The following is a 13,887-nucleotide window of genomic DNA, read 5'->3' as shown; positions in this document are numbered from 1 at the left end:
CAACCATTTTCTCCAAGTGGATAGAGAGAGGGTTTAGGGTTTTATTATTCAAAATTCTTATATCGAAATATGGAAAAAATTTCATATTGTAACAATGCTTCAAACACACAAACTTGTCAGTATCACCTTCAATGAGGTCATGCAAACCAGAAAAAGCAATTCCACTGTCTTGCAATAAAATGAAAATAGCAGCATGCATTAAACATAGAACCGACCATACGAAGCATGCATACCTGGTACGGGAAGACCATCCACTGTTCTCAAGAAGACGAGTATCTTCAGCGCACGGCATGTCATCAACATCTTCAGTTATTTCATCATCATCTACATTCAAAAACTCTGAGAAGAACAATAACATATGTTATTCAAAGGAACTCCAGCACATAAGTGCGAGGGAAAAAGGGAATTTTACTTTAAAATGCAAAAATACTAATACAAGGAAGCACAGTCATCAAATACGCAAGCACAGACAAATCTTCATTTATGCTCCAGGTGATTTGCGCCAAGTCCACAGAGTTAATAAGAAATTTGGAAGTGCCAAAAAAGTACAAAGAGTACACTCATAAAATGCATAAATAGTTCTGTGCTATGTGGATAATCCATATAGACAAAACGTTCATACCAATAGGTCCTAAGCAGGTACATAATAAATAAGACAGTCCAATGGATAAATGGAAAGAGTCAAGAAGGCAGGAAGAAGACAAAGTCAACCTGTATCATTTCCAAAACCTACGTCTTCACAATCCTGCACAATATAGCCACAATGTGAAGTTAAAAGCACGAATTGTACTTTAGAAAGGGACATATCTTGAAATGGAATTTGGGACAAGAGAACAAAATGACTAATGCACAAAATGACCCTGTTTCCAGAAGACAATGTCTATCTTCCAGGCAAAAACATATATAGTTAAGGAACAGCATTACAAAGTCACGTCATCTTCAATATCATTATTATGGAACTTCAATCAGACAATTCTCAAAAGAATCAGGAGTAAATATGGTAATCATAAAAAATATGGCTCAGAAGGTAGTTTTGCCAGGCAAGGAATGGATCAAATACTTGTTCAAGGAATAAGTTTTTATTTGGTTCTAATAGATATAGGGGATCACCAGCGTGTGGGTGTAAAATTATAACAATTAAACGAAGCCAAATATAGTGTACATGTGTACAACATGTTTCTGTCCCCAAGAAAAATAAGAATACATGCACTGAGTTTCTTTTTTCCCTTTGAAGTGACATTTAATAAAAATAAAAAATAAAAAAACTTTCTTTTCATATGTAAGAGACATTCCAAATAACTTTCAGAACTAAAAATAATGAATGTTAACAACTTACACCACGATCTTCTGCAACTGCAGCAACTACTGCATCAATGCCACTCTGTGGATCAACCTCCCGAAAACCAAGACTTTCCTTACCATTCAAGGAAGCATTGTCATCACAATGCAAGTTTGCCTCCAGGACCTCAGTTTCATTCACAATATGTTTCTCACTATTTCCAATTCCTTCCACAGGTTGATAATCTGAAAAACTAAGGTTTTTGGATTCTCCAGTTGAGAGCGTAACATTTACATTGTCGGTGAGTTCAGACGCACCTATCCGAACATCTGCTCTGATTTCGACATTATGGTCAACAACTTCAATGGCATCAACTTCTTTCTGGATACTTGCCTCCACTATCAATGCATCCACCTCCATGGGTTGGGTGTCCAACTTATTATTTGGTGACCTGCATAATGCATCCATCTGTAGCAACACATCTTCATCATCAGTTTTATCCATAAGCCTTGACTGGACATTAATATCAGCTGACACCCTGTAAATATCTTCTACAATAGGATCAGCAACTTCAAAATTTTCTTTGTCAATTTCCATTTCAGCTATCTCCCCCAAGGGTTCATGTTTGGAAGTATTAAATTCTTCCAGGTCAGTGATCCCCTGTTCCTGAGCATCAGTATGGTGAGATCTTAGGTTATGATCTTCTTCCTTCTGGTTCTCGTTCTCAATACGAAAGCCAGCAGGCTGTGCTGCTGAGTCATCTCTCATTATTACAGGTTCAGTGCTTCGAAGGGGTTCAATTTCTTTAGTAACATTTGGCTCCAGAAATGATTCTACATCGTTCAATGGCTCCGCAGAAACATTGTTTTGCTCATTTTCGGAAACCCTGGTTGAACTTGTATCAAATGTTCCAGTGTGCAGATAAATCAGTTCCACCGACATGCCTGATAAACATCAAAACCAATTCAGGTGGCTTGTACAGATTTTGTGAAGTATATCAATTGTTCATATTTCTACTGGTCTTCCAAAATAAACCAATAAATGACATGCAGTAATTGGATATACATACGTCTAAGTATAATTATCGTACCAGTAAATATGGGTTCAGTAAAAATTGCATCTTCCAAAAATTGTCGCTGAATCATTGAAATTTCTGGGCGAGTACAAGGAGCCTTTTTTCGCACACGACGTATGTCTTCAGTATTTGTCAGCTGCTGGCGTATTTGACTTCAGAAAACCGGCAGGCAAGTAGTTAGCACTTAGTAATGTAGCACACAACAGCTTATACAAGAAGATAGGTCTAGCATGCTCAGCACGATTATTTTCATCTCAAAACTTACTAAGTAACTAAAGTAACTACCAGTTAGTCAGGTCCCACTCTACTAACATAATCATTACAACTACCGATAATATACTTCAAAAGAACAAAATGTGAAATTTCCCATCGGAACATGCTAATTGCCCAAAGAGACCCACCATTAACTTCTATGTCAAAATATGTTGAGGTGGATGCGACTACAAATCTCAATTATACATAGTAGTATAGGCTTTTCATATTGTGGAGGTCTTAAAACAAGCAGCAAATATTCAAAAGGAAACACCTTTCTTATGCTCAGTAAAAATTAGTTGGTAGCTGTAATTCAAACAATGTAGATATATGGAAATTATCACATACTCGCCATGCAAGACCATTGTATCATCCATTAGCACTTTCCTCTTTGAGGCAGTACCGCGGGCAGCAGTTCTTGAGCGTTTAGTGCATATCAATTCAGGTGCAGGCGGAGTGGGTTTCATTTTTAGAACTGAAGACCTTCCAACTGAATCAACAATAATTTTCAGTTTAGTCAATCATATAAGCCTTAGAAAATTCTTTCAAACAAAAATTCAGGAAAAAGAAAAGGATAAATGCCAGACTGATCTATCAACTCTTGGTCATAACACAAAATGACATGTACAAATTTCTGAAGGCGTGAAGAAAGAATCCTTTTGATACCTAAAATAGAAGACAATAAATCATCATCATCAGGGATAGATTCTGCAGTTCTCTCTCCTCGGGCCTCCCCAAATGATTCAACTGAATTCAAACTATGCACTGTCAGTGTACTTTCTGTGGAACTACGTTTTTTCCCTGAGATGAGTTTAATCCCATCACCATCACCATCACCAGCATCCCCACCTATGACTTCTTTTTCAGGAGTAGGTTCCACTAGAAAATCACTTGGTTTAGAAGTGAACCCCTCTGGTACAGAGAGCAACTTTTCAGGTGCAGGCAAGTTAGAAGTGGCAAACCTATCCAAGTTCTCCAATTGATTGTCCAAAGATGTTGCATTGTCCAATGAACTTGGCCCTACAACCTCAGATGGTAAGTTGAAGGGGATTTCCGAAATTTTATCGGCAGGAGATAGCATATCACGATGACTCGGGAGGGAGCCACACGCCCAGAGCACAGGCACTTCAGCAGATGCCGTATCTTCATGAGTAACAGGCTTGAAAGGATCTGTAATGTTAGGTATGCATGATTGTTCCATATTATTAGCAGTTTCAACATCATTCTGTATTTCAGGCTTTAAACATGTCTGCTGATATTCCAAATAATCTTCTGACGATCTCAGACAGGAATTACTTGAACTAATCTTACGAGCAGGGTCGTCCAACTCAGATGTGACCTGGGAGCAGCTAGGAGATGCAACAGTTTCATCAAACCTAACTCCAGCAGGTTCTGCATGTTGTGCATCCTTTTGATCTAGGAAAGGCATAAGTGGTTCATTGTTTATAACAATACCATTGTGTATATCTTCAATCCTGTTTCGGCCATCCAATGCACCAACTGTCCCATTTAAACATTCTAATACGGGAGAAATGGATTCAATCAGCTCATGCTCCTGTGGCTTTGTTTGTTTGATCTCCATATCGCTCAAATGGTAGCCATTCTCTTTGGGAGAAACCATTGTACTATCATCCCCACAACGCGGACCTGACATACGACCAGCATTTTCTGAGCTGCCCATGGATGCTAAATTTGATAAATTATGGTCTTCGAAATCCAATTGATCACTGCAGGCCATAGGCTCCTGAACCGCAAACAGGTTTGGCTCTTCAAATAGTCCAGGAGTTGATGGAGCTTGAGCATACGTAACAAAATCAGTACTTGCAGCTAGGACATCATTCTGTTCAAAAGGGATATAAAAAAAAATATTCATCATGGAGGCAAGAATTGTATTATACAGAATAGTACATGAATCACACTCCCTCACCCCTCAACAACAACGAAAAAAAAAAAGAGAATAGAACCTCCTTGCTTATACATGGTAAATGAAGAATAATTAGGACAAGACTTCAAAAAGAAAGATGAGGAGTTTTTGGGTAGTACGAATAGATACTAGACCTGGTTTTCAATCCCATTCATTTGTATGGTTTCTGAAGTTCCAGGTATCCCGTCATTCATATCATGCTTTTCCAGAGGTGTTACTGATTGGCCCAATGTTTGAGGATCACCACTGAAATAGTTGAAAATGAATACGGTACATCAGAAAATTCGTAGTGTCCAAAGTCATTCCATGGATAAAAAAAATAAAGAAACCCAACCATCCACATAACTGCACAACAGGGACCAACCTCTTCAACATGAAGTAAAAAAATTCCACATAAACAAATCAAATCATTGAGGACAGAAACACCCAACTTTAATATGATAACAGGCATACCACTCATAGCTTTCTTCTGCAGCTTAATGACATCAGGAGAAAATAAATTTTGCTTAAAAGTTAAAATAAGAAATCACTACCAGTAATCATATTTACAGATTATTGGATTCCAGACAGATCAATTACAAATTTCAGAGTTCAATTTTAGCATGATAACTTGAGATAAAACATGAGAATTTACCAATCCTATCACTTCAAATTTGTAGTCTCAAATCCCGTGATTTTAAAATTTATTGGTACTTCAAGTTTGAATTACCTTTATCCAAACCCAAGCTTATGATTTTTTTTCCATAAATAATCAATCTTAAGGATATGGTGGTCAAAGAAAACATGGGTTAAGCACAGGCTTTGTTTACTTGAAAAGAGGTAGAAGCATAGGGTCATACAATCCAACAAAGAAGTTGAGATGATCTAATCCTAACTTAAAGGATCCTCTTTGTGCAATCAAACAATGTGTGAGAATTAATAGTAATCTGCGCTTGACACTAAAGAGATATAGAGTTTACTCTGAAATTCCATCATTCACTTGAGTTGCAACCTTGCCAAAGAACAGGTCCTGTTTTCCATCATTCAAAAAACAATAGCATCTATAAGTGACATACATACATGTGTGAGATAATAGTTTTGTATAGTAGAAAACATAAAGATTATATTAATGAGGTCTATGAAGGAAGTAAAACCAACGTGGACCAGCTATTTGTAAAAGTTTACAAACAACCCACAGCCTACGGAAAACAATCCGCCATAAACAAGATAAATGACAAATAAGACAACAGTTAGGCCACTAGATTCTTGCATAAGCAATGCATAACACGAGCACAAAAAAAAAAAAAAAAAAACCAATGAAAGCCACACACAGCACAAAAGATTTTAAACATCGAAAATTGATGAAACCCTACAATTGAAAATCATCCCACTCTGGCTTTGTGCTTGGTTGCTGAAAAGAGGGTATATAAGAGATTTAAACAAAGACACTAACAATACAGGCATGTATGGTTTCTTGAACTGGTGATAAATATTATACACCAGTCAGTAAAAACCCACTAGCCCCCTTTTTACTTAGTCCCAAAGAGCCCATATGAGAATATGAGAGCTTGCACGTGTGTGAACTTTAGCGACTCCAACCAATTTTAAGCATTCTGAGAAGGCTTTACTTTTAGTAGGTGAGTGACACAGGTAGAAACATATAGTCATTCTTTAATCTTCATCAACTACATTTCTTATAGGATCATTTGGGAGCTGAATATATCTGCAAGCCCTGAATCCTTAATTCTGTAATGCCAAACCCTATAACAACCAATTAGCCAAACCCTAGTAACAAATTAGTAAAAGCAGCGGCGAGCCATAATTTCACTGCACCAACACAAATACAAGGAAGCCACGCACACAGATGAAAAAAGATTAAATTTCCATGTGTACATACAGAAGGAAGTAACTTGTAATTCCATAGTATTCAATTACCCAGTCTTTCTTTTTTTCTTTTAAAAGAAATTTACTATTACTAAGGGGAGGGGGGAGGGTTTGAAACTATAACATTAATTCAGGGGAGCGAGGAGTTTCGAACCCGGGACGCATGGTAGAAACCCAACACCCTATCCACTAGGATACTGGACCACATGCAATATTCTATTACCCGGTCCATTACCAAATTATTTCATTTAAAAGTTAATACTTCAAAGCAGGTACAAAAAATTACCTCATCAAATTCCAGACCAATTTGAGAAGTATCGCCATCACCAAACCGCTCTGAAAATAAACCACGAAATATTGGACATTTAAGTTAAATCATACATAAACATCATTAAGATTTATCCATCAAATTTAACTCAATGTACAATGATATCAATCATGAGTCATGACAGTGAACTTTTGAGTACTAACCATCAAATCCAAATTGAGATGTCGAGTAAACCACACCCTCCATTGTATCTTGGAGAGTTATTTGCTCCCGTGTACTGACATGATGGTCAACATAGTTACTGCAAAACAACTGAATGTTAAAATTCACACAAATACAAATTTTCATATCCAGCATCTCAACAGCTAAAGCTTTAGCCCTAAACACAATGGAACATACTAACCCCTGAAAAATTTCATTATCTGGTAGCTCAAAATCATCAAGATCAAAAGTCTCAGGCAAGGTGATGGAATGATACGGAGCAGTAGATTCTTCTGGAGGTAAATCAACTGCAGTGGAGCGAAAAGCTTGCTTTATCTTAAGCAAAGCCTCACTGCAATCATCAAACAGGTAATTCACCTTTCTAGAATATATCCTCACAACACCAAGCAGAAGATGGCTGGACAACCTGAGAGCAATTGGAACTTCAGGAAAAAGAATAGAATCTGTACACAAAGATAGACCATGAAAGTTAGACGAGTGGATAGATGAATTTGACATTAAAAAAAAAAAAAAAAAAAAAAAAAAAGCAATACTAAAAATAGAAAAATAACTGAGATCGGAAAAGAAAATAATACTACATAAATCCCCAAATTATAACCCAAAAACAAAATTTGAGTTAAGAAAGTATTCAGAAATCTAAGAACAATATTTCATATTGAGAAAGCATGTGACCCTGACTGGACCTACCTTAAAAACTAGAGAGTTTTCTATGAATGGATGTAGACAACAAAAGCCGGAGCATGGTGCTCAGACCTCAGACGAAGGTGATAAAAATCTCCCTTATTTCTTAATTGCATCAGTTTTTTTATCTTTCTTAGGTCTTGTAACGGCGTGCAACTGCTACTACATGCCCTTATAAATTTAATGCAAGAATAAGATTTAAAAGAATTTAAATGCATGGTATAACTAAGTGTGCTCTGCACTTCAAGAAATTTTATTTTTCTTTTTTTTTTTTGGCGGAGAAGCAACAGTAAAAGAAAGCAATAACTACTGATACAATTGCACCATAACTATAGATTATGACATGCACCAAAGTCTGTCTGATGAATACAAAGCCTTGATTTTATAAAACAAAAACTGAATAACAAGCCCTGTGTAACTAAATTACTAAAACAATCCTAGCTTTGAAAACCCTGAGTTTATAATACCTGAGCATAAGCAAAGTTAACGCATAAGTAAAAATACTTGAGAACCAGAAAACCCTATATTACAATAATCCCGGTCCATTCTGCATCAGGTAGACTTCTGGGCATCATTTTGGCCTCAGTCTCTTTAGAACTCAAGGATAAGTAGCCTTGTCATATCTTTTCACATATTCGGTATAAGTGTATTCTGCATCAGGTACACTTCTGGGCATCATTTTGGGCCTCAGTCTCTTTAGAACTTATGGATAAGTAGCTTTGCCATATCTTTTGACATATTTGGTATAAGTGTATTCAGTCTTAGTTTTCTTAGCCCAGTGGAAATCCTATCCACCTTCTTTTCTTTAAAATAAGGTTTGTTTTCTATCAAAATAATAATAAAAATAACTCGGGAAGGAAATTTAGAAAAGAAGGAGAAAATGCAGCTCTTCTTGGAAATGTTTGTGGAGAATTCCTTAAATATAACTCCTTTTGGTTTGTTGTGCTTACACGCAAATATGGATTAATGTCAAAACTGAGGGATTATAATATTGTGGTTAGGGGCTCCAATCATTGTCCTTGGAATGCCATTTTGGAGGGCATGAGGTCATATTTACTAATATTGTGTTGTGCAAATCATTTCATTGTCTTTATAGATTAAAAGATAGTGTTCTCGTAATGTATCCACGGCCGTGTAGGTTTTTTTTTTTTTTTTGGTAAACAGGTTGGTTTTCTTTTCCATGGGTTGATATCATAAGTTTTGTAGGGTCCCTTTGATAGAAAAATGTATCCTTACAATTTGCTAGATCAAAGAGAAGGTCTTGGAAACTTAGAGGTGAGTCATTGGGCCTTGTGTAAAGCATATTTCAGCAAGTTAAGTGATGAGCCATTTTCCAATGGTTAAAGTACCTAAAAACTTGTGATACTATGCAAAAAGAATGCTTAATTTTGCATATACACCACCTGTGTACCATATGCAAAAAAGAGGTCAAGACCATTGATAACATTATTCTTCATTTCTCCATTGCTTTAATGCCCTGGGGTAAGTGGTTTATGGAAGTCAAGCTGTTAAGGGTAATTCCAGATTCATGCAATTTCAATGGTGTGTGAGAAGCATTTTTTTGTGTGGTGTGTGTGTGTGCGCGCGAGGAGGAGGAGGAGGAGGAGGAAGGGGGGGGGGGGGGCGGATGGCATTTTGATTCATCAGGCAGCTTGTCCATGAAATTTGTTGCTGCGTATTTTAAAAAAGGAAAGAATCTATGGGTTTCAGCCTTATGGTTAGTGGCTCATGGGAATTTAAAGCGCCCCTCGAAGTCAAAGTCTTTACTTGGTTAGTGGCTCATGGGAAGGTTAACACTCGACATGCTTATAAAAGGAGACCCAATTCTAACCTATGCCCTCAATGGTGTCTCCTTTGCAAGAATTGTCTATACTCTGCTGATGGCATATTTTTACGTTGTCCAGTGGCTTTGATTATATGGCTGCATTTGTTTAGGGAATTTGAGATTAGTTGGGTTGTATCCATAGGTTGTTCTTACCTGGGGAAGAAAACTAAGACTTTATGGGGCTGCATGGTTTTGGTTATGTTCTAGGTAATGTGGATGGAAAGAAATAGGATAGTCTATGAGGATTTTCTGAAAGCAGAGGAGAGAAGTTATGGGAAGAAGTTCGCTTAAGGTTTTCAATATGGGCTTTGGTTTCTACAAAATTTGAAGAGTAATCCTTCTGAGTTATTTGGCTTGACTGGAAAGCTGCAACAGTTAGCATAAAGAGTTTTTGTAACTGTTTCAATTTCAGGGGGACTTTATTTGTTTTCTCGATTTTGCCTTCTGTTTTTCTTTGTGCTCAGAAGCAATAAAACTTTGTTTCTTTCTCCAAAAATAATTTGTTTGAAAGAACACAAGGATTTACAATTAAATAAATAAATAAAAACGTATGTTTAGAGTCAGACAAACCAATTTTTCTTTATTCATGCAGATTGGCAGGCTGCTACAATTATGATGGTATATTTTCTCCAGGTTAGCTGTTCTGTAATCACTGTGTTGCTATCTATACATTTGGTTTCCACTGCTGTAGTTGTATTGTTTCTGCTTCTTATAAAGGTAATTGTTCCAGCGTTTACAAAATTCAACACAATCCACAATTAAATCTGAAAATTTGCTACTTTTATTTTTCTATATTTTCTAAAGAGAAGGAATAATAAACATGGACCATAAGGTAAAAAAATAATATGAGAACTGACCTACGGAGACGCCAATATCGGTGTCGGCGACCTGATTCTTGCGAAGCTTGCGCTCCAAATGTGCCGCTATCCATATCGTCCCAAGAGGACCTTTCTTGGCCAATATAAACTGAGAATAAAACATTTCTCTCTGATTTTTTTTCCCACCTTAAATCTCACCCGATTACATACAACAATCTTTCTATACAGGTAAAGGCGAAGCGAAACCCCAAATTTTCACGCCAACCCAGACTTAAGAAGCTTCCACCATCCCCTTCGCTACCAAAACATCAAAAGGAAAAACACCAAATTTACATGACAAGACTTATCCTCCAAAACCTAAAAACTTGCAATCTTCTCCTCAACCTGGATTTAGGAGAATCCCAAATTAACAAACCAGAAAACCCTAACAAACCATAGCTGCTATTACACCCTTTCCCTGAAGCTTATAAAATCACCTCACTATTTGGTCAAGAAATTGGAGCTTTGGAGAGAAGGAGATTCAGCAACTTTCAAGTGGTTGGAATTGACGAAGCGAAGCAAAATAAGAGTTGGACCCTTGAAAACCAGGCGTCGTAGAACAGGGCTGGGTAGATGGAGAGAAAATTATACAGCTTGGAGTTGGATTTGCAAGGTGCCAAGGACTGAGTTTGATCCACTGAGTCAGAGATCGGACCGAGTCGAAGCGTTTTTGAACAGAGAGAGAGAGTCTATGTGAAACAGGAGAGAGGCAGCGCCCTCAGATTTTCGAACTTAACTGTTATGGTGTGGTTTGGTGCACCTTTGGTGATAAATTTTAGATTTTGGGACTAGGAATCAAACGGCGTGGAGCTATGACCAAAACGAAAGTACGTGGAACAATATTTTCAACTCAACATCTCTTTTCTTGGAAATGATTTTACCGTCTTAAATATGAGTTATAACTTTTGTTTTTTTTTTTTTTTTTTGGGATAAATTACACAAAACTATTATAAAGGTGAATTACACTTTATACCTTAGATTTGTGATCTATTTCAATTCCTTACAACATTTTCAAAATATTTTACTTTCATATCTTAAGTACTATTTTATTTCAAAATAATACATCCGTTATATTTTTCATCCATTAATTCTTTAAATGCTGATGTAGTTGCCAAATGTCTGCCACAAATAAAATAATTTTTTAATTTAAAAAAAAAAAACTTGAATTTTTTCAAAAAAAGAGAAACCCACATCTGCAAGAAGAAGAAGAAGAAGAAGAGGGAGGAAGGAAGATGGGTTTGGGTGGGTGCAGAGATGGGTCGGGGTGGGTAGGGGGACGGGAGGAGGGCCGCCGTGCCGGTGGGGGGAGGTGGAAGGAGGGTCGCCGGGGGGGGGGGGTTCTGGGAAATTGAAACGAGAAGAAGAAGAAGAAGAAGAAGAGGGAAGAAGGGAGATGGGTCTAGGTGGGTGGGGAGATGGGTCGGGGGATGGGAGGAGGGTCGCTGGGTGCGGGGTGAGAGGGGAGGGGAGGCGGAAAGAGGGTCGCGGGGGGTTTTGGGAATTTGAAACGGGAGATGGGTCTGGGTGGGTGGGGAGATGGGTTGGGGTGGGTGGGGGGACGGGAGGAGGGTCGCGGGAAGGGGGGAAGGTGGAAGGAGGGTCATGGTGGGTTCTAGGAATTTGAAACCCTTTTCTTCTTCTTCTTCTCGGTCGATGGGGGGGGGGGGGAGGGACAATTTTTTTTTTTTTGTTCTTTATTCTTCTGGGTCGCTGGGGGAGGGGGGGGATGGACAATTTTTTATTTTTTATTTTTTCTTCCTCCCTCTTCTTCTTCTGATATTTTTTTTTAGTTCTTTCTTCTTTTGGGTCGCTTTTGGGGGGGGGGGGGGGGGGATGGAAAATTTTTTTTTCTTTCTTCCTCCCTTTTCTTCTTCTTGCAGAAATGGGTTTCAATTTTTTTTTTTTGAGAAAATTTAAAAAAATTTATTTTATTTGCCACGTGGCAGACATTTGGCAGCCACATGACATATATGTGGCAGCCACGTCAGCATTTAACGGATCAATGGATGGAAAATGTAATGGAGGTATTATTTTTAAATAAAATAATATTTAAGGTACGAAAGTGAAATGTTTTGAAGATGTTGTAAGGAATTGAAATAGACCCCAAACCTAAGGTATGAAAGTGTAATTTACTTCTATTTTAATTATAGATCAAATCAAAATCTCATACGTCATATTTTAAACATTGCTAGTTTTGTATTCTTTTCATTTTTGGCAGAAATGATCTTTAATGAATGTCCTATGAGATGTATAGTTGAATTTTTGAAATATAACTGTAGACCCATAAATTGGGATGAAGTTCTCATTACCTGTATTAATTCAAAAGGTTAATCTCAGTTTATTATCCTAAAGTTCTTGGTTTTCAATATTTAGTATATGAAGTTTTATCATCCCAGAATGGTACATAAAGTTATAATTTTGAGACACTTTCATACATCCGTTAAGGTTGCTGTTAAATTACCGTTGACTGATGATGTGGCATCTACGTAGAGAATAACTGGTCACCATGTAGATATTAAAAATAAAAAAATAAAAACAATAAATTAATAAAATAAAAAACTTAAAAAAAATAAAAAATAAAAAACTTTTGGGCATTTCTCCCTCACCACTTCCGACCCCCCTTCCTTCTCTCCTCTGCACCCACCCTTCCCCTTCCCTCTTTGACTCCGCCCACTCCATTTCTCTCTCTCCGTAGCCAAAGACGTCAGATTTACCAGAATGTCCGCCATCTCATTGTATCTGTCATAGTGGAGGAGAGTGGATGAAGTCCTTCACCTGGCTCTCGCCGTCGAAGTGGTGTTTGGGCCTGCCGGGTCTGGGTGCGGGAGCTGGAGCTAGAGACGGGCTGGGAGCCAAAGCGTCGTAAATCGGCAGAATCATACAAGTCCAGTGACAACCCCCTTCCGTTTCGAACATGAATGACTTTAGAAGGTTCTGTCATCGTGGAAAACCCTGCAACAACCCAACCAACCATAGCCAACAACACATTAGCATTTTCAGGCATAACCCAATTTCAAACAACACCAAATACACCATAGCTGTGTAATAGCAATGCAAATTCTTAAGTTCAGTGACAACTCCAAATTAACCAGATAAAAATGGCTTCAAACAACAATAATTCCCTTCAAAATACAAAAAATTATTGAGCTTTTCTTCAAAAAATTAATTAGAAAACCAAATTAAGCTTCTTTTTTTCAGCGGGCAAAACAGTAAACGAATAGGGTAAACTGAGCTGACAAATTTGATAAGAACTCAAAGCCTAAAGACCTGTTTGGTTGCCAAGAAAACAACGGAAGGAAAATAATAGCTGAAGAATCAAACACGTCCAGTGACGTATTAGATCCCAGTTATCGGATTAAGATTTTCCCTGGCTATTTCTCTACAACCAAACGCACCTTCATATGCCTAAAACGACATCGACGATGGAAGGTAAGACAGAGGAAAGGGACTTGCCTGAGAGAGAGAGAGAGAGAGAGAGAGAGAGAGGGTGGAGTCAAAGAGGGAGGGGGGAAAGGCGGGTGCAGAGGAGAGAAGGGAGGCGGGTCGGAATGGGTGAGGGAGAAAAGCCCAAAAGTATTTTTTAATTTTTATTATTTTATTAATTTAGTTTTTTTTTATTTTTTAATATCCATGTGGCGTCT

At 37.7% G+C, this 13,887-nt stretch overlaps 1 protein-coding gene across 1 annotated transcript; it reads right to left on the bottom strand.

The window, feature by feature from the left end:
* Window positions 1-4: 4 nt before the first annotated feature.
* Window positions 5-10,969, bottom strand: LOC125480090 (sister chromatid cohesion 1 protein 4-like; the record flags this gene model as incomplete). Its single annotated transcript, XM_048590362.1, has 12 exons — window positions 10,247-10,969; window positions 7,065-7,326; window positions 6,865-6,962; window positions 6,680-6,729; window positions 5,490-5,539; window positions 4,665-4,776; window positions 3,273-4,446; window positions 2,955-3,096; window positions 2,370-2,506; window positions 1,337-2,223; window positions 712-745; window positions 5-339 (listed from the first exon to the last, which is right to left on the bottom strand). Coding segments are annotated over exons 1-12 (3,405 nt in total), but the record flags the coding sequence as incomplete, so codon positions are not given.
* Between the last annotated feature and the right edge of the window lie 2,918 nt (window positions 10,970-13,887).

The sequence above is a fragment of a genome, unplaced genomic scaffold (genome assembly GCF_019419815.1).
Source record: "Pyrus x bretschneideri cultivar Hongxiangsu unplaced genomic scaffold, Pyrus_bretschneideri_v1 Contig310, whole genome shotgun sequence".
Classification (NCBI taxonomy): Eukaryota; Viridiplantae; Streptophyta; class Magnoliopsida; order Rosales; family Rosaceae; genus Pyrus; species Pyrus x bretschneideri.
The sequence above is the reverse complement of the archived record's forward strand: the minus strand, read 5'-3'. Positions and strand labels throughout refer to the sequence as shown.